General features: G+C 33.5%; 1 protein-coding gene across 1 annotated transcript in view; it reads left to right on the forward strand.

Annotated features, from left to right (window-relative positions):
- The first annotated feature begins 15,623 nt into the window (after positions 1 to 15,623).
- The window catches only part of LOC131851082 (early growth response protein 3-like), a 38,189-nt gene continuing 28,423 nt past the window's right edge, over positions 15,624 to 25,389 (forward strand). The window contains exon 1 of the mRNA XM_059201510.1: positions 15,624 to 16,272. Coding sequence (XP_059057493.1) covers positions 16,011 to 16,272 — 262 coding nt within the window. The 5' untranslated portion in view covers positions 15,624 to 16,010. The remainder of the gene's footprint in view (positions 16,273 to 25,389) is intronic.

Below are 25,389 nucleotides of genomic sequence, written 5' to 3' on the forward strand. Positions count from 1 at the left end.
TTTGGACAGTGATATCAAACTCTTTGCATACTTCATAAGGATTATATCTGGTTTTGAAGATATAACTTAATTTCTGTAAGATTAATTACTGTAGGAACTAAGCATCAGCCTGAATGTACTATATACCAACTACAAACTCAGACTCTAATACTACTCAGAGTCTAAATCATGACAACATTTAATGAAGTTTGTATTTCTCTTTCAAAGTAAATACAATAGGTTAATATATATAATAGGTTTAATAGTGTAAGATAATCACACTTTAATACAATGCACAAATATGTACACATAAAAGAATTAAAAAAGAATAAGATCGCAATTAGTGTCCCGTTTCTCTTGATATCTCCATCATAATAAAACGAAATTAGATAAATATTGTCTATCAACATAATCCTAGCAAATCCACCAATAAAGTACCAGGGTATTATGAAATAATGTTGGGTGATAGTAGATCGCGATCGTGGACACTTAGGTACGAGCGCGGCCACGATGGCGAGTACTGCGCCAGTACGGCGGTGGTCGCGGCTGCGAGCGATTTATGCACCTCGCCACGGTAATGGTCGTATTAATGGAAATTGACACCGATCCAGACTCGCCTCTCTCACGGGAGAGACCAAAACGCTTAAGGAAATATAATATTAACGCACCAATCATGCCACATAATAATCTTCCTAAAACGTTGAAATTACCTGTCTTTGCACCGATCGCCGCGGTCACAATAATTAATGTGTTGAATACGTCCAATCTCAATTACGTATCATTTTAATAGCTATAACGTTACATCACTAAATATTGTACGAAATTTATATGTCATATAGTGTCAAAATAAAAGTTATAAATATCAAAATAAAAGGAATCTGATCGTATTGTATAAGTATGACAATATTTCCCAGTTTAGTGAATAGTTTTTCATATAATACAAAATATAGTATTTTTGGCTATTCATTAATACTTATGTGCAATTTAAACAGAATTGCACATATATAGATATGATTTCCCTTGTAAACCACAAGTTGTTATTTCTATTACAGGAATCATTACAACTCGCGGCGGAGTGAGTTACGGCGCCATCTTGAACTATGGATGGATACTTCGACTGTCTCCCTCGTATTATTTATCGCCATCTAATAGCTTCTAATGGGAGGTTATTGAATCCGCCACCTAGATCCCTTTTATTTTCATTCGAGTGGCGGAACAACGCCAAGACACACTGGCGCGCGACCCGCCCGACAACCTCCGCACGCATGTGAATATTCATAACGCGGTCCTTCATACGACTTTTGATTTAATTGATACTTAGTTTGCATCGCAAACAACCTCGTGTATGGACAAAACGTAATTGCTCGTTAAGCCTCGATCCTCGATTGTTTCTTGATTGTGAAAATAAAAGATCGTCCTGAATCGCCGTGAGAAGAATCTTGAAATACCTGGGCACAAGATTCTCGCTGTCCCGACCTTTAATCGTTATTCAGAACAAAATAACTTATATGTATATAATAAAATAAAAGTAACAAAAATAAATTGCGTTGATTTCACTTATGAGCTTGAGGTCAAAATAAACAACCGATTATTTGATCCGAGTCAACTAGAGGAAAGTATGATATCAACCAAGGCAAATAATAAATACGTATAGATATTCGAATTTATCTAGACCTCTCGTCGATAACATACAGTACTGGGTTTCTTTTATTTGCAAGACACGACGGACCCACGTGCAATTTATTGATACTGTATTCGATAACCAGTAGGCACATCCCACGCGACTTCGTCGTACGCGCGTGCCGACTCCAACAAACAATGCAATGAACGCTGGCGCGCACACACCACAACATTTACAAGTATTGCGCCCCTCGGAAGGAATCAAGCTAAATACATTCCATAAATAATAGAGGTTATCGAGTCGTAAAAACAAAGTCAAGCTGCGCGAACAGATACTGTAGCTATAAAGTACAAGCATCATCGCGCCTGTAACCTGCACCAACGTGTACTCCTCCAGTCATTAGACTCCCTGAAATGTGGTTTAGCGCAATAATTTCAGTTCATCCGTCATACTCGTTCATGAGTGCTGGTTATAATACTATTGATTTTTATACATTTGATTGTATACTCGTATTTAATATTTTTACTTTGTTCAATTAGTGACAGTTTGTATTCACACGCCTTATTTCTGATGATCACGGGTTCTATTCCTTATATTATGCAAACATTTGTATTCATGAGTATGGTTGTTTGTACTGGTCTGGGTAATTTTAGTGTATATTAAGTATTTATTTACAGAAAAAAATGTGTTTAAATATTTCTGTCAGCTGTTTATATGTTTTAGGGGTTTTTATGTTTTATGGGTTTCAGGGAGTCTTTACGAGAGTGCTTTAAGGAATAAAATATCCTCACCGTTGCTTCACAATACATTTATGAAAATATCATCTATGCCAGGAAGAATGTAGACAGTTTCAAAAGAGTTAGTGATTGCACTAATAAAAGCTTACGTAACAATAACAAACTGATTTTACCTAAATGTCATTTGGATAAAGTTAGCAATTCGTTTTATGGCAATTGCGTAAGGTTTTACAATAAAATACCAGAGTCTGTTATAAATCTGCCAGAAAATAGATTTAAATGTCAAATAAAACATTTCCTTTGCAAAAAAGCTTACTATAAAATTGAAGGATTCGTTAACGATAATAATAGAATAGAATAGAAAATCATTTATTCAAATAAACTTAATTTAAACACTTTTGAATAGTCATAACAATTTGTTTTTTATCTACCACTCGTTCGGAAAGCTGTCTCATCACAAGAAGAACGAGCAAGAAACTTGTGTGTTGCTCTTTTAAATAATCCTTGTAAGTTTACATTTACAAGTCGAAACGTGTGAATACAAACTACCAACAAGCACTAATTTTTTGGGTCAAATATAATCATGCAATAAGATTAAATCAGTCGTAGTGATAAGAGCAGACCAGTCCCTACAAGCAGCACTCGTTCACGAGTATGACGGATGAGCCAGCCATCACTGCGCTCGACCATATTTTAGGGAGCCCATTGACCCGGCCCACCACGCCGCCATATGTCTGGACATTTTAGTGAGCATGACTACTCATTCCACACGACCACGTCAAAGCTACAAAAATTACTATATGGTAGTTACAGTACTCGCACTTTACATAAGGATGCATGCGGCAATCAATACAAAAGCCGCTACGCTATCATATATCAAGAAAGCAGTATGAAAATTAAAATTATAACGTTGTCCGCAAATAAACTTATTCTTGCTATATATTGCTATCATCTATAAATTCATCTATCTTATAATAGGCTTTTTTACATAACATTTGTTTAATACAAGATTTGAATTGCCTCTCTGTAAGATTTAGCGTAGACTCTGGCAGTTTATTATAGAATCTTACGCAATTACCATAAAATGAATTACTAACTTTGTGTAGACGGCATTTAGGTAAAATTAGCTTATTTTTATTGCGTAAGTTTCTACTTGTACAGTCTTTAAGTTTCTTGAAACTATCTAAGTTTTATACATAATATTTTCATAAATGTACTATGAGGCAACGGTGAGGATATTTGATTGTTTAAAGCATTGACGTAATGACTCTCTAGAACCCATACCATAAATAGAACGTATGGCTCTCTTTTGTAAAATAAATATAGTATTTATATCGGCAGCTTTACCCCATAGCAGTATGCCATATGACATAATGCTATGGAAATAACTAAAATATACAAGTTTTGCCGTCGCCACGTCCGTTAATTGCCTTATCCTTCTAATTGCATTAGCAGCAGAACTAAGTCTACTGGCTAATTTTGAAATATGGGGCCCCCATTGTAACTTCGAGTCCACTGTTATTCCTAAAAAAACTGTATCATTAACAAAATTTACTATTTCATCATTAAGCAATAGCTGCGTATTTACTTGTTTTATATTAGGAAGCATGAATTTAATGCACTTAGTTTTGTTGGAGTTCAATAATTTATTATTACATGTGAACCAATTTAGCATAGCAGATATATATATAGCATAGCAGATTAGCATAGCAATTATAGCAGAGATAGCATAATTTACATCGTCTAATTGATTACATTGGCAACGAATTTTAAACACTAACGAAGTATCATCCGCAAATAACACTATATCTGCAACTTTATCTACCATGTAGGGAAGGTCATTTATATAAATTAAAAAGAGAAATGGGCCTAATATTGAACCTTGAGGAACGCCCATTTTTATATTAGTTCCCTTAGACTTTACACCATCAATATCTACAGTTTGCACCCTATCCTCTAGATAAGTTTTCATTAGACTTAGGTCATTATCTCTAATACCATAATGTTTGAGCTTGTACAAAAGTGTTTCATGATCTACGCAATCAAACGCCTTCGACAAGTCACAAAAAACACCGAGAGCATCCTGTGAGTTTTCCCATGATTCGAATATATGTGTAATAAGCGCTACACCTGCATCAGTAGTAGACTTGCCGGCAGTGAAACCATATTGCTGACTGTGAAGCAGTCCGTTATCCCTGAAATATTTTAACATTTGGTTAAACATAATCTTTTCAAATACTTTACTTAGAACTTGCAAAATAGAAATTGGTCTATAGTTGCCTAGCTCAAATCTATCTCCAGATTTAATGTTTTAAATAGAAAAACTTTAAATCCACTGACAATATTATCGGATTACACTAATAATGAGTGCGTAGCGATTTCTATGTTGATTATCGCATGCCTCTTACTTGTTATACTGTAATTATTTAAATAAAAAAACATCTATTAAAAAGAACAACACACAATTTTTTGCTCATTCTTCTTGTGATGAATCTGCATTCCGAACAAGTGGTAGAATCAAAATATGACTATTCAAAAGTTCTTGTTATGAGTTTATTTGAATAAAGATTATTTCTATTTCTATTTAGTACCCAGAACACAATTTCTATTTAGTTTCAGACTAGATGGCAATGTGTGAATTGTTCAAGGTTATTATTATTATTGTTACTTATATAGATAAGTCTAAATATATTAAAAATAAATTAGTAAACATGTTTTAGTTTCATTGTCTTGTACCTACATACATAACTGCTACTAGAATACAATAGTGAAACTTACTTGCCACAAAAAGGAACCTAATGTTGGAACTGTTGGCGCTGATGCATATATTTGGTTCATATAAAAATAAAGATTAATATATAAAATAGTACATGTAATTAAGTATTATTTTCTTTAAACGTTAATTAACTATTTTTAGTAAATATTATAAGTATAAGAAAACAAATAAATTTAGTCACCCCAATAACATTATTTTTCCGACAACTACTTCCTGGTAGAAAGCAAGTAATAAATATTTATGTTTATTTTAATTTTTGTTACATTTTAAATTAGTTATTTATTTTGTCTCAACTAAATAAATATTCCTGATTCTCTATGGGAGTATATATTAAATTAACTGCTTCTTTTAGTAACTACAAAGTAATATAACATGATAAATGTTAAAATTTTATTGATTAAATAATAATATTATATAAACTTGAGACCATTCTCGAGTTCAAATAAAATAATTTAATTAATTTATGTATTAGTATTTATATTGGGTATAAGTTAACAACAATCATGTGTAACTCAATGTATAGAGTATCTATTAAGAGTCTGTGTTCTGTGGGAAAGTTTGTATTTATAAGTTTTATGGATATTTGGAAATAAAGGTCAATATGATCGTTTATATTACTATAAAACGGTTTTATAATACACTGTTTACACGTTTTATTAAATTCTCATATACAAGACTGAATAAATTATATTTTATAAGTTTCTAACCTTTAGATGGGAATCTGATATTAAAAACAAATAGGAAAAGTAATTCCATAAGTTGATATCAACTTCGGAGTTGATATAATTGACATCACCTACAGAGAGGCGACACGTTAAAACACACCTTAGAATATCATTTACATTTTAACACATGAATAGTACGATCATAGCTCTTGTACCTTATTAATAGATATTACCCATAATAATGCAATTTGGTATTCCAATAAATATCTTAAGTAACTGTAATGATAAACACTTGTACTATTCGTATAGTTAATTTTCTCCTCATCCTACTGTTAAAGGTAAAGTTTATTTCCATTGCCAATCCGTACATCATTGATACAACTTTGCCTTGCCTTTTTGTAATTCTGTATTATCTGTTTAATATAATATTATCCTAAATTAAAGAAATATGTATAATAATAGAGATGCACTGATAATACAGCATCTCACCATTTTGAAAGGAAATGGAGGTATGATAATAACAGACTACAATTTAGATAGACGCAAAATGAAACCCTATAAAGGAATTGAAGTAGTTCATGGAATTAACCAACCGTTATTACATCATAACCCCAATTTTGAACTAATTGAAAAAGAAAAAGTGGAACCCAGTCACAAATTACCGACACTATATCAAGTGTTAAACGGCACTTATCGACGCCGAAACGGCGAGAGATCAGTGACGATGAAAAATACACAATTTGAGCCAATAAATCAACGTCAACACCGTTCGGCCCGAGCGGTAGCCTCACCAAATGATTTTAATTCATTATTTATTACTTAAGTACGTAATTTTTATAAGGAAACATTTAATAACATCATGTCACGCTGCTAACTTATTGTGAGTGATTTCTATTACAAAATACATAAATTTCTATCATACACGATTTATTAAATTAGATTTTTTATAGTAATGAAACGAATGAAACCATTATAGACATTTAATTGAAATATATATAATGGTTTTAATAGGGTGTATAATATAACAGTACTTTAATATATAAGGGCCATAAGTAAAATTATAAATTTTAATTTTAACTGTCAAATAAAAAGACCTTAAAATGTATAATTATATTTGTTCTAAATAATAAGTATTTTTATATTAATGTGCAAGTCTGTATTGTCTGCAATTATTTGCTAAATCCGACAAGATATAATATATACATAACTATGTATATTAAACAAAGAAGAACAGGACTTAATTTTCAAATATTTTGTGTGAAATCGTACCAATATCTGCAAACAATTAGGAATCATTATATCTGAGCAATAGACATCGTTCGTCATATTTGTTAGCCTATGAACCTTAATTATTCAGATATCTAAGACTATCCAAAAGAAACTACGAAAGAATGTCGGCAATGTTTATTCGGATTCGCCTGGCCATTTGTATTCAAAATGCATGTTCTAATAAGTGCTGTTGCGATCTACCGACAGCTACGCAATTTATCTTACGCTGGAATCGAACCCAAACCTAGCAATTGCAGACCACTATTTCCTGTTGGCTCGCATGACACCAAATTGCTTCTACAAACGGCAGGGAATGCAGATTGTTCTATTATTGTTTGTTGTAAACGCTTACGCTGTATACGATTATCTCCATAATAGATATTCCATGGCTAAAGCTTTGTAACAGTTCCGCATAAATTTACAAACAGTTTACAATGATCCTTTAAGAATTAGTAATAGGTTGTCTATTTATACAAAAAAATATATACAAAAGAAATTGACTTTAAAAAACCTCGAATGACGTAAATGAAGTTCTTTAAAATCCAAAAATAGTTTTTGTAGAACTACATTCTTAAAAAATTATTAAACTATTATTAAATAAATCCAATATTAATATTTGATTAATTTAATCAAAATAAAGCTTTGCAACGAATTACACTTCCAATGCTATCATTATAATAAATTCTTCATTACATAATAAATAATGTGTATTATAATAAAATCGTAAATGAGCTATATTATAGCCAGAATTTCTATCAGTATGTGAGTGAGTGAGCATATATCAACCATATATATTGTCTTTGCTAATCTGAAAGGACTGAACGAAATGAAATTTCATTTCGATTTTTACTTTTATAGACTATTAAGATTTAGTTCCGAACTGTTTACAAACAAAAAAGTTATTACCTATTCTTATCTGATTACTTCCGTACGATATCGCGGTGAATAATGTATTTACTAAATAATAGATTTCACAGTTTGATATGTGTATAATGTATGATATTGGTATAAGCGGGGCCAGTAACCAGTGGATAACGACAGGAGCCAGAGTGAAAGAGATAGAGATTCAAGGAGTTCTCACCCCTATGCAGTATTTGTAAAACTATTTGATTATTTATAATTGAGGAACTATGTAAATTATTTACTTTTTAAATGTAGGATCCAGTGAATGATAGAATAAATCCAGAGCCTCATTTTTCAAGTGCCTTAATTTGCTACAAAATATGCTGTTAAAGGTCAAAAGTATACGTGTGCACTGTGGGCGTCTTCATTTTCTCACAACGAAATATGATAAGGTACCCCTACCTGCCAAATGTCATGTCATAATTATATATTTGCAATTTGCTCATGATTTTATGTGTAATCTAACGGAAAATATTGTGGTATAATAATACTAATTACAAATGAATGAGACAAAATGGATATGCTTTTAAGACGTCTAATATAGTAGAGCGCAGTGACAGAAGAGGGTATAAAAATAATAGTAAATAAATAACATATAACATAATATATATACATATATATAGGCGGGCACATAACTTATAGGACAGATGGCCGCTGTGTCAGTAAAGTGGCGACCATAGACTGGAAGACGCAGCGTAGGAAGGCCTCCAGCAAGATGAACCGACGATCTGGGCAAGAACGATATATATAATTCACCAGTGCTTTCTTTGTAGTAGATCCATCACAGAAACATCGACAGTAATTTTCCATAATTAAATTGTAAATAAATCATACATAGTTAATGCGCATTTGTAAAAGTTTATTTTAGTATCTAAGTGAGCAAACACAATTGTATAGTAGCAATCAGGCTTTATTCGGTAACTTTTTATTTCTCTACGACTTAGAGTTTGACTGGTTACCTGGTTTCTGGTTTAATGTGGTTTGCTGTAACTTATAAATCAATATTGATTTATAAGTTACGAGTTTAGAGAAAATGCATATGCATTTTCTCTGATTGACAAGGTTTTAGCTTATATACTTAAATTTCAATGTGGACATAACTACGGTTTTCCATTAATAACCATCACTGTTACGAATCAAATATGGTATTGTAATTATTCTTATTGACAAAATTTATATTTCATAGTGTTACCAAACATCTGATTATTACTTTATTATTTTTAAATCTTCCATATTCTACACATGTGGGTAAAACTTTATAAAATACCTTAGCTGGATTGAGAGCTATATGAATATTAACTATGTTTTTGGTTTTTTTCTTTTTACTTGAGTTTACGTAACGGGTTATTTTTTTATACTATTTCTACCTAGTACATTATATCTTGTCTCCTCTTTTTATCCGCATTGAAATCAATTATAATACTTTTATACAATGTTGTCTGAAAAGTATCTAAAACCTCGCAGTCTAATATATCTCAAAAATATAATCGAATTATTTCTAACGTGTAACAGCTACTGCAGGAAAACAGACAATGAGGTCAAGTTGCTTATATACATTTAAAAAAGGTAGATTTTAATATTTTTAATGCTCCAATTATTATTTATGATAAAATAGAAAACAAACAAATAAACATTTGTAACGTTACGATGTGTGAAGTTTTGGTCTGTGACCATGTAAGTAGGACCCTGACATTATAGTTGTAACTTTTAATGAGATTATACTAAGCAAAACCGCAGGCTGAACTAATAAAATAAGCAATGGATAAATAAAGTAAGCAATGACTGTGTACATATTTATATATAATTAACATTGTTTATTTATAACGATAATTATAAGTTAGTAATATGATTGCAGTCACTTAATTTATTAGTCCCTTCTGAAATGACCTGTCGTTATATACCTGCAACCAACAGTAATAAATAATATAATAGATAACAAAGTGTAGTTGTACACACAAATCGCGCGCATGTACCCGTCAAAGTAATTGATAGTCAGATTTGTGGATACCCGCGTGAATAATCATAAACGCTCTCATTGTTAATTACCCAACCTCTGGCATGATTTGGTACATAATACGAGTAATTAAGTGACTTCATTATTCCACCTGTAGCATATAGTACGTACTCGTATAACAAATATTTTTGAATTGAAATAATAACATAGAGATATAAGTATTAAAATGCAGAACTACATAAGGTGTATCGTGACTATGATAACATCTAGCCCTAAACTATAACTTGCAATTAAATAGAGCGATATTTCTTATATCTACGTCAAAAAGAACGCAACTATTTCTATTAAAATTGGTACTCAGATCTTAATCCAAAGCTGGTATGGAATAAGATCTGAATACCTAATTTTATATAATGAAACATAGTATATCGTAATATCGTATATTTTTAAAATATATATAGTTTATCGTATACTTTTAAAAATAAAAATCGAATAAGAAACATCAGAGTCAACTGCATATACTCGACTACTACTCTCTACTCGAACTACTCGAAGTATCACACAGTGAAATTATGTATAAAAATATGTTCACATATTCTGAAATAGCGATATATTAAATACTGTTTCTGAGATAGTGTATAGTTAATATATTTGTATATATATATTTTTTTCACATTTGTACTAGTGTGGGCGTCACGGCGAAATAATAGGTATGACTTTATAAGTACAGACTAGCGAGACTGTTTTTTATCCAAATTGTTAATCGAACCAACGGTGGTTAATCGAGCGGTGACGCTAATCTGCGCGCGCGCCGTTTCCATATAAGTCGATCTTCCTATTCGCCCCCGCAACCAGTACTAACTGACGGAACCTCTACTGGCATTATTGTCGATTTCCCAATGCTGGCCTTATTAATATGTTAATATCACAATAATTATATTAAAAATAATGTCTCACCGTACAGTAAACCGTACGAACAAAGAAATTCAAATATGAATGATGATCGATCGTCTAGAAAAAAATATATTTTTTTATATATTGCAAGAAGATATATTTTTTTTTTTATAATGTTGTTACATTATATTTAATTTTCGACATAAATATATTTAACATATCAATACCCGTATTTTGTTTAAATAAAAATTTGTTAACAATAAAACAAACTCTAATAAATTTGTGAACAGATTTGAACTCGGTGAACTACAGCTAATACCCAAATATTATGTGATGTTTGACAAGCTTCTTGCTCTCGAGTTTTGTAAACCATTGTTACTTTTGAAAACTTCCGGTATGTGAATACATTACACGTTGCATACTAACCTAAGCTAAGCAGAGCTCGTGTTATGGGTAAAGATGACGGATATAAATACTTACATACATTTTCTTTTATAAATAAATATATAATATACATAGTAGACACCCAGACCTATACACACAATTATACTCATGAATACAAATGTTTGTATTCGAAGAATAGAAGCCGCGACCATTGGACAAAAGACAGTATGCGAAACCGTTAGATCACCGAGGCCGTCTAGAACTAGTAGTAGTTAACCTATTTTGGTGACAATGACTAAACAAAAATTATATTATATTTTAAGCCTTTAACTGTCATTAATGACATAAGACGGGTACAAATTATTTATATTCACAATAAACACAGAGTTTGTCGTAAATATGTAATTAGGATATAACGTCATAGAAACTGCCACAAACAGACTTCGATTGACGTTAACGAATCCACCGATGAAAATGTCGTCGATCTATTTTTGTGTCGTGTCAAACGGTGTTTATTTATCATCCCTTATTATCTAAATAGGATGTTATGAAACAAAACAGACGTCATCGAGCTATAGGCAGTGCGGTGACGAAATTACGGCTGCTACGTAACCACGCCCCCGACCTATGGCTCCCTGTCAATTGTTTCTGACAATCATATCGCGATTTCACGATACAATAGATACGATTAGGTAACAGAACCTTTCAAAAAGGCAAAAATTTAATCAGTTTTAGAATCATGGTAGCAACTCTTTTTTCGCTTCATTACATTAGTTTACAACGGATAAAGTTAGAAAATTATATATCTACTGATGAACCTTTCTACAGTGCTACTGGCATGCTGTAGGAGTGCTATAGGTGCATGGGACATAGATTGACATTCAGTTAAAAAAATAATTAATTATAGGTAAACAGGTTGCGAGTTTTTACTCAAATCTATATCCCACTACTATAGCATGCGTGTAGCACGAAAAATCTCTATTATAAAATTTATGAAAACTTTATCTGTCTACCACTTTATAATAAATTCCTATTTATGAATCCAGACGGTTCTATCCAATATTTGTTATGTGTAAACTTGAAAGTAAAAATCTACCGACAGAACTTTCGTAACTCCTGACTATGGGCAGTTATACAATAGCATACCGTGGGCGCCGGATACGCGTAGGAATGAATTTTATCCGCCAACATATATTTTCACCATTTTCATTAGTACTTTCAAGTATTGGATAAGTAAAAATGATTAAAATATTGTAACTATTGAAGCGAAAGGATCAAAATAAACTTGCCTTGCTTGCCTTTACTGAAATCAGATCAAGCCTGACATACGATAACTCTCATATGGATAAGGTGGAGTACCATCAGTAGTACCACAGCATTTTATAATAATTACGTTTCAGCAAATATTATACTCTTTAGCTGCAAATTCATGAAATAAGTAGCTTACACCAACCATAGACGTCCTCATATTTTTTAACCTAAATTTTACGTCTATTTATTCATTATATAATAATATATTTTCTATAATTATTATTATTTTTTTATAATAAAAGAAATTACCTAGAGAAAAAAAACATTGCAACAGAACAATCAAAAGCTACGTCTAATAAAAGGATAAGATCATATAAATACAGAAATATTATTAAATTATTACAAAATTTTAGCCAATCCAAAATTCGGTAATATAACGATAATTTAAGAAATCTTTATTTCAAAGGCTTCTAACACAACATTCCTTTATACATAGATCTAAAAAGATAACCATTGTATTGTGTACCCCTGACAAAACAAGACTCTGTAGACTGCGAAAATCGCTTGGCGAATAATATAATTGTTGGCCGTATATTTTTTATAAAAAACAATACAATAAGGTAAAAATAGTAAAAAAAATAAGAGTCTGATTATTTGAAAATAAATATAGATTTGTGATTTTTTAGGATGATGAAACACGAAATTTGAACTATTAAAATGTGACGAACTGTGATAGAGGAAAGCAACAATAATTAAATTTGTATGGCGTAACTTATGAATGGCCCCTTGACAGGAAGTGGATTATTAAAATCATCTTAGTAATATTATAAATGCGATAGTTTGTAACTATGGAGTTTGTTATTCTTTCATGCAAAAACTACTGAACGGATTTTGAAGATACTTTACAGTGACATAGTTTGCATCAGAATAACACAGGCGATATTTTATATTTAAATTTAACGCGGATGATACCGCGGGCACAACTAGTTAGAATATAAATATTCATTTATTAACATTTATTTTAAGAAACAAAAAGATGTTATGTTAATGTAACATATAGGTGATTTTTTTTAAGTTTTATAAATCCAAGTAACTGTCTCTAGAGATCGGGGGCACACCCCCGCTACCCCTGCCTACATTCAAACGCCCACACCATGCACTTTGACATTTGGCGTCCCGAGCTGTAAGTCAACAGGTGGCTGCCATGACAACCATACGCCATGACCTTTCCTCATTCCTGGGACCTCAGATCTACCCTCGAGATGATTCACTTCCACACCCACATTGTGAGCTGTTTATTATATCAGCCAATTTGTATTGAACAATCCGAATGGAATATGATATTACATTTTTTTTTTTCATAATTAATAAATAACAATTGAATGGAGTTCACGAAATTGAAAAATGTTTTTGCATTAATAATTATAACAACTTTTATCGACATTTTTCCATTTTTAACCAATTTAAAAAAAAGGGCATCTTTCTTTTGCAATAGTTTTATTTTTGTTAGATTATAACTTTGTCGTTAATAAACCGGTTTAAAAATTCTTTATATGTAATACTTACACCTTATTCTCATTAATATCTTCGTTATAAAATAGTGTAACCTAGTAGAGTTATATAACCTAGTAGTATGTTAACGATAGAAATAATTTTTTGCAGTACCATACGGTACTATAAAAATATAAAATTTTCACTGTAAATTGTTGCTTGAAACTCCGAGAAACTATTGTAATAGAGCGATGAAAAGTACCGCATAGATCAAATTTTGTTTATGATTAAACAACACAATCTTGCGATATATTTTTATTGTGTCTCAATTAAGCTCATGTAAGATCACATTTTATTAATATTACAAACGCGAATGTTTGTTACCCTTTTCGTTTTTCACGCAAAAACTATAGAATGGATTTTGATAAAAACTGTCAGAATAACATATAGGCTATAAATTTCATGCGGGTGAAACCGCGTTACCGGTACAGCTAGTATATGTGGTATATATGTATATGTGGTCCAAAGAATTAGCACTAAGTTAGACTACCATGATTGGATGTTAAGTCCTGGAGTATATAAGATAAGACCAGCCACAGTAATGTGTTTCACTTTTCGCCAACCTCTTTCATAGAAGTCTTCTCGTAGCAAATCTTTAAATTTTTCTTCGTACATAAGTAATAAATTGTTTTCTTTGAAGAAAATTAATCCTATTTAATGTTTCAATTACTTAACTTTAATAACTCAACTATTTAACGAGAAATTAATTTTCCTTATAGAAAACCTATAGATAAATCGCTTTCTACAAGGCGAAATATTATTTTTTTAATTTAGACCTCCGCCAAAGCGTATTTATATATGTGAATTATGTAAATTAGTAAGTTCTTGGATTCGACTCTTGGTCCGGATTCATTTTAAATGAACTTTACTAAATTGACCAAGCTTATTATTTAACCAAGCTTTGTGTTTTCATATCTCGTAACTGTAATATATCTAATTTTTTATCCAATAATACATATATTGAAGTTACAATTAAGATAACACGTAAGTCACAAATAGATTTCTAATATATTAGTATTGCAAGCGTAACGTACAGATTTAGATTATGGAGTAACAGTGAGTGAAGGTATCATTACGTAGCACAACTATGACCGGCTATGTATTTTTAGGTGAACTCATGATTTATCCAACATACGTAACGCTTCAACTATCTGGACCGGGCCGCCAACGTCACGGGAGCGCGCGTGCCACGCGGCTAATTGTGGCATGACCAAAACGGTCCCAGGGAACCGTCACCGGGCGACGAGCGCGTAGCGTACCAATGTGGAGCGTGATTCAGCTGCCAGAGAAAGTGGCCGCTGATAGGAGAGCGCATGCAGCGCAGTGGCAGGCAGCGGCAAGCGCGACGACGTCACGCACGCTCGCGCGCGACGAGCCTCCGCGCCCACGCGCCGCCCGCGCGCTCACGCCGCCCGCCGTGGCACCGCCATCACTACACTTGTGCGCCCCGCGCTTTTCGCGCGCCTCCCTTCATCGTCGCGACGCCGCGCCATTTTCTCGCGCACGTGGGCGACGCGACCGAGCGAGGGCGCTCGACTCTAACGCCATTAATACGGCCGTCGTGAATGAACGCCGACCTCGACCGGGTGGCTGGCGTCCATTGATAGGGCGCGCAGCGGGCGACGACCGGCCACGCGTCTGCACGGGGGCGGCGTGCTGCACGCCCTCGACACAGCGATCGCGCCTCAGTCGAGGATGTGGCGTTCTCCGCGCGACGACACTCACCGCGTGCGAAATCTGTGTTCATTTATCAGTAGATACTCATGACCCTTCAGTGTGATTACGGTGCCGCGTTTTTGTAGTTTCCTAAATGCAATGTTCTGTGATCGCGTCAATTTCGTTAGGAACATAAGTTAGCTAGTTTACAAAAATAACCGTTAGGGTGAATAGTGATATACAAGTTTATCGGCGTAAGCGCCGCCAGTGAGGCATTAGCGCGCGTGCAAAGCAGTGCATGTGAGTGTAGGTGCGGCGTGTAGCCGCACGCCGTGGTGTGGTGTGTGCAGCGTGGGGATGCACTCGTGCGATGCTCTCGGTGATCGCGATGCGTCGGCCGGAGGACGAGGAGCTGGGCGGTCGCGGCGATGGCGACGAGTTTGTGGACATATCCCACATGCAATTGCTGGTAGAGGCGGGCCCGAGCGGAATGCATTACGGAGGCCCGCCACCGCCGCACGCACAGCCTCAGCCCTACGCGCAGCCGCCCGCGCATCCCGTAACCACCACAGCTTCCGTCGACGATCTCTTCGCGCTCTACTTTACACCTACCTCGCATGGTGAACATCTAGGTACGGAAAATAAAACTAGCCGAAACCGGTTATGTATTTTATATCTAGAATAGGTGTACATAGTAAGATAAATAGTTGTTTAAATTATTATTTAAATATATTGATCAACATGTAAACGGTAAGGATATAAAGTTTTCTTATAGTAACTTAGTACAAACAAACGCACTGTGTTGCAGAATAAATAGATGTCAAATCAGAGCTATTCTCTATGGTTTCCTGTGAGGCAGACTTCTTCAGCAGTTGACTGTAAAGTGCTGAAAGGAGGATGATACTAATCGCTTTATTAATAAACTGTTACTCTTTCTACTAACAGGTTTGACTCTTTCACATACCATTATTAATATATATATGTAACCGTCACATCATAATTTTATATTAATTGTATGGTATCTTAAATAATAATAAAAAATAACGCATAATAATGTAAATTAATAAGTTCAGTAAAATATTTTAATGAACAATAACATTAATTTATTGTCAAGTTCGTAATGTTACTACTATTGACAACGGTTGCCAGCAGTAGTAAGCATGAACAGTAGACACAGATAAACAATGTACGCAGTAGATATATGATAATTCCTGCTAGAAGACAAACCTGAGAAGCCGGCGATGCTATACTATGTATAGCACATTGAAGAACACATTATATATAAATTTTAAGTTATGTTTTACATTTTACAATTGCCGATAATATATATATATATAGATACTATAATACATAATATTAGTAACGGTGACCGTCCTTACCACAAAACTTTGTAAAAGAATTATACCATTTTTAATAAATATCTATTCACACTGCACTAAACTAAACTTAAACGTAGATCTTTAAGATAGGTACAGATACAATTTTCACACATTCACATCATAAAATTTTAACTTTCAAAAGTAGAATTTTTCATGAGACACGCCACACATATTGTGTTTGTGTAGGTATATAATAACCTGATCTAATGACTGATCAATAAACATATAGACATCACACATGCTTAAAGCCGGGAATTGGAATTCGCTAAATGCTATATAGCTGGCTTTTATTTCTCTCAAATTCTTGCGAAAAAAAGAGTAGATGGGGAAAGGCACATTGGAAACCTGTAACATAATATTAGCACATCGTGTCATATAGTAGGTATATATACTCTATGATTCAACAAAGCAAGAAAATAGCTAGAAACTATGTCTAACATATCTTGGAGTGGAGTTATTCATTAAGTCAGCTCATGGCATCGTTTGTAATAATTCGGATCAGCGTTCCGTATAGTGTTATCTGAACCGGACGGAGCTAATCGACTGCGTCTGCGCATCCAATGCTATCAAATTCACCCGACTAACCGTAATCATCATGTTGTTAGTATTAGCGAATAATGTCAATAAGGTTACAACAAATTAAAGAGTCCGTACTAAAATAATAAACTATAATTATCCAATATATGGGCTCAAAATGAAGTATTTCACTTCTGTCTCATCTACTTCGGTTGAAGCGTGAGATAAGTTAGTGAAATCTAATCCTCCGAATTTGCAATGCCTGAATGGTACTACAGACAGTGGTACATACGGACTTGGCATCATCTGATGATGCCAAGGTGACCATCGGGTGGCCCATCAACTTGTTTGTCATTCCGATTACATACAAAATACACTCATAGCGAAAAACAGCATCAAACAGAGCGACATTTTCGGAGCTCGAAAGCAACCGTTTTTTAAATATATTTATTAGGCACCCATGAATACCGACTAGTTTAGCAGGACGTACATTAAAACTGCATGAATTATTCATGATTAGCTGAATACTGAGAGCGACAGCCAGAGTACTAGTGCGTTCTCAGGGAGTAATCGTGCTAATGCTCATGCACGAGTGAGATTCCATGACTCGTAACAACCAAGGCACTGACAATAATAATAAAGAAAATTAGTTTACTCAATAACAAACAAACTGTAAGGACCTTACATGCTTAGTCGAGATGGGCATATCAGGTCAAAACTCGTAATCCATACTAGTGAAACTGAACTACTTTCACCAAGAAGCGGAAATCTGATTTCAATTTCAACATTTCATACTGTACTTCATAAGGTGACCGGTTTGTATGAAGTTGTTAAAAATTATGCTCATTTTCCACTGTAGATACGTAATAGAATTAGCGTTTGGCAGCTATAGAGTTTGCGACTACCCTATCTACCAGGTCAATATTTTTCTCTATATGTGTGTCTGCGTTCAATGTTTGCTTGCAACTTAATAACAATAAGATGACTCAAAATATTATCTTTATAACCTATGAGACAGACTGATTCCGGTCCTTTATATATAAGTCAACTCTCTCAAAGAAGACGAGAACGCCCCTTATTAGCACTCGAGACTTTTAAAGGAACCAATAGAAGACTGACTGAAAATTACGGGGCGGAACGTCGCTGCCTTGTCTGCTCTTAAAAATAAAAACTAGATCGCATAAAATTTACAGGATTAAGATCTATGGATTCTCTAAATTTACTCCAATAGCTGCCTTTACACGGTACGTTCTTTCACGCGTGATTTCGTCGAGATAGCCAGCGCGCACAATTTTATTTGAGTGATTGCATTTTACTATTATTTGTGTATACTATTTTTATTTCGCGTGATTACCCAGATGTTTCATGTCATTTCACTTTCTTTTAATTTTATTTCAACAATAAGACAAAATAGCGCCAAAATTTATTTTATTAACACTAATTCGACATTTGCCTGCTGACTAATTTCCTCATCCTTCCTACCTCTTATCGCTACTTCTCCACCGGGATAACCCAAGGACTACTCTTTGATGGTATACCTTTTTCTTTAACTGCAACTGTGGCAAACAAGGATACGCCCATCTCTTGGAAAATTGTTGCTAACACTTTTATTAAGAAACCTTAATAATTTTCTTGAAAAGCTCCATGCTGTGGTCTCTCGCCGAAAACAACCGCCCGTATTGAGCTACTCATAAGATTAAAACGTAGATTGGAACTGAAACATTACTTTACTTTTGTCATTCCTTTTTTAATGTTACACATTTCAAGCGGAACGAGAAAAAATACTTACAAAACTAGTACGACGACTGTAAGACAATTTTCTTTTCGGTTAATCTTGGTCATAAATAACTCTATCCTAGCACTGCGGGTGATATGATCATATGTCAAACTATAATAAAAGACAAATTAATAGTTTAATATGAATCATTAACTTATCAGTATTCCATTATTAAAGGTTGGAACACAGGTTGTTTTATTCACTGCTAACTATAAATAATCAAACCATTTCTCTTTTTATATAGATATTATTTACACACATTCATTCAAAGTCATTTCAGATACTTTAAAAGACATTTTATAGTAAGTACTCAAATGTCATTTCACTGCCTATCCTATAACCAAGAATTTATCTTAGAAATGAATTGTAGTAGGCTTTATCTCAACTATGACAGCGAATATTATTATTGAATAAATAAATATTTTAGTTTCAAGAGACACGTCTTATAAATTATGCACCAGGTGGCTGGAGGAACTCTTTTACGTTCGGGTAATCTTAAGGCTCTTTTGACCACATAATCCTGTCACTTCTGCCAAGCCACATTTATTCTGCAAGTCACGTTCGCCTCCAGCTCTCCATTGTCGTCAATTAACTATGTATGTATTAAAGTGTCTTACTTTCGGGTCAGGAATATTATACTGCATAAACCCATGTTACAGTGCAGTGCAGTCTGTAGTTCAGTTCCAATTCCAAAGAGACCAATATTATATCATCAGCATAAAATAGGTTCTAAGTTAAGCGGGGTTAAATATGTTTTGTGATGTGATCTATGGCCAGATTAAAGAGTAATGGGTAGATGGCTGAGCCCTGGTGAACTTCAATCCTCACCGCAAAATCATTGCTCATTCCCGCAGGACAATTGACTCTAGTACGAACGTTGTTGTATAATTTTGAATTGTAAATATCGGACAAATGTTGTGCTTTCAATGCTCTACATACAAAGTAAATAAACTTGGTCCTTAGTCCTTAGTGTTAAACTAAGTAATTTGAAGTTACGACGAAGACAATAATCAGGACATTCAGATTGCAGAGACTGTTCATTTTACGACTTTCACGTGATCATAATAAAGTCATCAGGCGTAAAAAACATGTGTCATTCTTGAAAGATTACGAATCAGAAGAGTATTTATGAAAATACATACACAAACAAAATTGCTTGCTGGTGGATCATTATTTCCCTAAATATTTCTTGAAAATATTGATATTCTGATAACAAGAGATATTTCACCATCATTTTAACATATTATTACCAAATTCGTAGAAATTATTATCACTTACCAAATACTTAGAAATCAATCAAGGCTTTAAAGATACCTCGTAATCCTTCATTAATATCAACACTAATAAATAGACTGTGTTTTAATGCAATTAAAATTTGTTTATGGGTAAACATTCTATATTATATATATACGTAAAATTGTTTTGAACCAACTTAGAAAAGGAAGACATATATGAAAATTGCCACAAAGAGACAGGACACACTTTCGAATTTAGTAATAATAATATCCCTGGAAAATTTACTCATTTTTTTAAGTTAAATACGTATCAGTTGGTAGGCCGAATCAGGTATTTAGTATGGACGTTGCTATTTGATAATGGTAATGAGTCTCCCATATTTGTGGAAGAATTTTAATATTCTCACTCAAATATAATGGGAAGAACAAAAGGATAGGCGCTATGTAGTCCCAAACTAAGCAAAGTATGTGATATGGAGACATACATAATTTCCCACAATTGAATTTTTAATTTATATGTATTTTTATTTTGCACATATACAACACACAATGATAAAATAATTTAGAGACATTGTGAGCATTTAATTGTAACCTCGTCTAATGACAATTATCTATGAATGATCCATGATTCAGCTGTAACTTGATTTTCCTTATAGATTATAACGGCATGAAAGTTGTGTCGTGAGTTTAAAAAATCTTATATTTAAAATTTTCTGCCACAATGTTAGCTACCATACCTACTCCTCCGAAACCGCTTGACCGATTTTTATGAAATTTTATATGCCTATTCAGTAGGGCTGAGAATCATACCCGTAACTGATAAGGATAATCCAACCTAACATTTTATTTCTTATTTTTGGCCAGAATTTTCTAATTTTTAAAATGTGACTAAAAATACATACAACCCCAAATTTTCACCCTACTACCATCAACTCCCATTTTTTAAAGCGTTTTTAATGTATATGGCAATATAACATTCGCGAGGTCAGTTAAGATATATATAAAATGGAGAAAAATAATTAATAACACATGTTTGTCGTGCGACGTCTTCGCTGATTTAGAATACTTTTTTCAAACAACTTCAAGAAATTAGTGACTATATTATTTTATATTAACAGATTATGGAGATATTTTTTATTTACACATTGATTATACTCAATAAATTGATATTATTTTGTTTAATTCCGCTACCATTATGTACGACACTACTAAAATTTAGTACGAAGGCGCTGGTCAGCAGTGATAATTAATTATCTAAAGATTGATTACAGTTTATCAACTTTAATTGTTTTGAATTTGGAACACGTATATTCTTATGATTAGGCGCCATTTGACATAATTTTTCGTGTCCATTATCACATTACAATATGGAATGGGATGGTAAAGAAAATAGGATTGCAGTGATCGCCTTGCACAAACACCGACACCGACGGCTCCATACCTACTTATGGAGCCGTCGATGATATTCCAGATACTTCAAACGCTTGGTATTAGCCGTATGTTCGTATATGTACTTCGTATACTACCAACAGATACAACAACACTTCGTCTGTCGAAGACTAAAAAAGATCGGGGCGGCCGCATGCGGTTATAACTACAAAGGCTCGTAATGTTGTGCCTGTAGGGTTTTGACGAATTTTAAAGCCAGAATTCGTCAAAATTCCATTAGAAAGTAAAAAAAAATTATCGCGAGATACGAAGATTCCCGCTAGGACTCAGTCGCGTATTATAAAACAAGACCTGAAGCTCGGTGCTTATCGTCGATATACAGGACATGCCTGAAATCAATCTTTACAATAAAAGAGAGTGAATCGATCAAACCGCCTTCTGTCGTTACACACAGATGAAAGGCACAGAAATATCCTCCTTTACCGATGAGAAAATTTTCACGTTTGAAAAACAAAATGATAAAGTTCACAGATCTAAAGAAGTTGTTCAAGTAGTCAGAAAGGTACAACATGGCCAGAATCCTTCGTTACTGATGATTTGTTGGGGCGTGTCCTATCAAAAATTTACAAGACTACTTTTTTGTGAAAACTTCAGTTAAAGTGTAGCAAGATACAGTTTCGGATAATTTTGTGAAACCTGTCAGCAATACACTTTATAAAATATACCGTGAACTTTCCAGCATGACTCTACACCTGGTCACAAGACACGCCAAGCTTGGCTTGAAACCAACGTATCCAGACTTTATAAGAGCTGACGACTGGCCCTCATCTAGTCCAGACCTCAACACGGGCTACAAATTATGGTCAGTTTTAGAGGACATAGCCGGCTCTAAATAACACGGCGACATTGAGTCTCTTAAAAATCTTTGGAGCAAGCATTGGGAAATTTGTCTTCTAAACAGTGCGTTAATCCATAGATTCGTGGCCAAACAGATTAAAGACCTGTATAAAAGCCAAAGGTGGCCATTTCGAATAGAATGTTTTTTTTTTATTTTTGCTCAGACTTTAATAAATACGTAGGTATAAATGTTAATAATATTACATTGCTTCATTAAAAAAATGAATTTTCATTTGTAATAGAACTTATGGCTGGACTAGGTATAAGAATATATGATATATGAATATGAAATGGGAAATATAATGATAAATGTCAAGGAATTATGATACAGATAAACTTGCGCAAGTAAGCAAGTAAGCTAGTAAAGTAAATCATAATCCTAAGCCTAATTTGACCATTTTTTAATCAAGGCGTCCTTCAATCTTCCACTTCGTTTTGTTTTGGGTAATTTAAGTCCAGCTGTGTTGTCCCGCTACTTGAACTAGATCGTCTTTCGACCTTGACTGTGATCTTCCGATACGTCCTTTGTGAACCGATGATCTCCATTCCAATACACCACGAATCTGACTTTTAAAACCTCTGTCTATGGTATTAATTATTTTTTATTATTAAAAATACCTGTAATTATTATTTGCCCTTAATGAGAAGCTTCTCATTAAATACTACATTAACATTTTGTTAAGAAGTTTTAAGAATTTAATTGTCAAGGCGGTGCTAAGGAGTATCCCAGAAATGAACCAACCTCGCAAACTTAAAGACAGCTTTAATTCCATAGAAAAAGGCGGAGTTAATGGAGCTCCTGTAAATCTTATTGGCTGGAAATACAACGGCGTGGCCAAGATAAATAAATTTTCTCTCAAAGAAAAACAAATATAATGGACGAAAAAAAATGAAATGAATTTAACGTTTACACAACTCAAATTATGTAGGTCTTTTGATTCATAAGACGATCATTTGTGAACATGTCACATGTCATTTTATGAAAAAATGTACTAAAAACCGACGTAATAAAATTATATATTAGCAGGTACTTCCCATTTCACATTTCTCCACTATGCTATTAAAAACATGGGAAACAAAGATAAGAAATTAACTTACTTGTAGATTTAAATATATTTTGTAATCACACTCTTGGATGGATAAAATATTTTTATTTGTTCAGATTTTTCTTTATACTTGTATAGTTCTGCATATAAAATATAAAACAGAAAGCATATATAATCAGCCTTCTATTACATGCAGCACACATGATATACGTTAGGATTGAAGTACGTTAGGTACATCAAGATTCCATGTAAGTTTCTGTCAAAAATGCATCCCACGCCAGCACGTCGCTATGAAAACGTCGGCTCATCAGAGGTGCCCACATGTGCCCATTACACCTCTCTGGATATTTCCAGATACGAGATAGCCAGCGGAGTCTTTGTGCGGACCGCGCTGCCACCGGGGCCACGCACGTGCCTTTGTGGAAACCCGCGCCGTCTCACGTCACCACACATAAATCGTCAATCTAGCCTTAACAGACAAATATGTGTGCCGCATATTTGCATCACCAAATATTCTACTGTTAATCCAATTAGTTTTGTGACTCATACGTACCAAAATGTTCTAAGCCGCATTCTCGCATTCGTTCTCATTTTTCTAAAATATGTAAACGATTTTCAGTATTTAAACAATATTACTTGAAAAATGCTATTTTAGTATACTAAATAAACAATTGCTTCGCGTTTAGGGTAATCGCATTAGGGTATAAATCAAAAGAATTTTTCTTTATACTTTCTGTAGCTAGTTGTGTAAAACTACCAGTGTTAAAAACCACGCCAGATATCCCTGCCTAAAGATATTTACCACGTCGTTCCATTATGGTAAGCAATAATATCCTCTTGAGTGCTGGCCTCGAATCCATTTTATACTTTATCTCAATAATATTTCCTATATAGGTACGTATGTCCCTTTAAATAAATATAGTCCCTATAATCATAGTAGAAAAAGAACTTTAGTTCTAGTGCAACTTCCGTTATCTACATTATTTGCTTACCCACAGTCGGATTGGGAGATAATAGATATGAGACCTGCACGGAACTATACCATTGTTTACTATATTGTGGTGTAGAAATCAATCAACAAAATGTATTAATTCTACACATTCCATTCACCAAACACAACAAATAGAGATGCTCCATATTTTTGAAGTAGGTTTAAAACATATCTTAAAGTAAAACAGTAAAAATAATAATAATTTGTAAATATTTCATCGTTAATTAAATACATATAAAATATTCTACATAGTATCTAAGTAGTTTTTCTGAATTTTACCCGGGTAATATGTTCTAAGTTCTACCAAAAATTGCTAATTTCAAAAGTTCAATCAGATTTATTTACATTTTATTTAATCCTTATCTATTATTGAAAAGTCAATAGAATAAAAGAAGTTATTGTTCCTTAGATACTACATAAAAAATAGAATACAGCGCATATTCACTATTACAATAAGCAACACGCAGAAGCCGATTGTCAATTCTAATTGTATCTACGAGTAAGAAGCTAGTTTCCCGC

Source organism: Achroia grisella, unplaced genomic scaffold (assembly GCF_030625045.1).
Source record: "Achroia grisella isolate CSIRO2021 unplaced genomic scaffold, CSIRO_AGI_Agris_v1 utg780, whole genome shotgun sequence".
Classification (NCBI taxonomy): Eukaryota; Metazoa; Arthropoda; class Insecta; order Lepidoptera; family Pyralidae; genus Achroia; species Achroia grisella.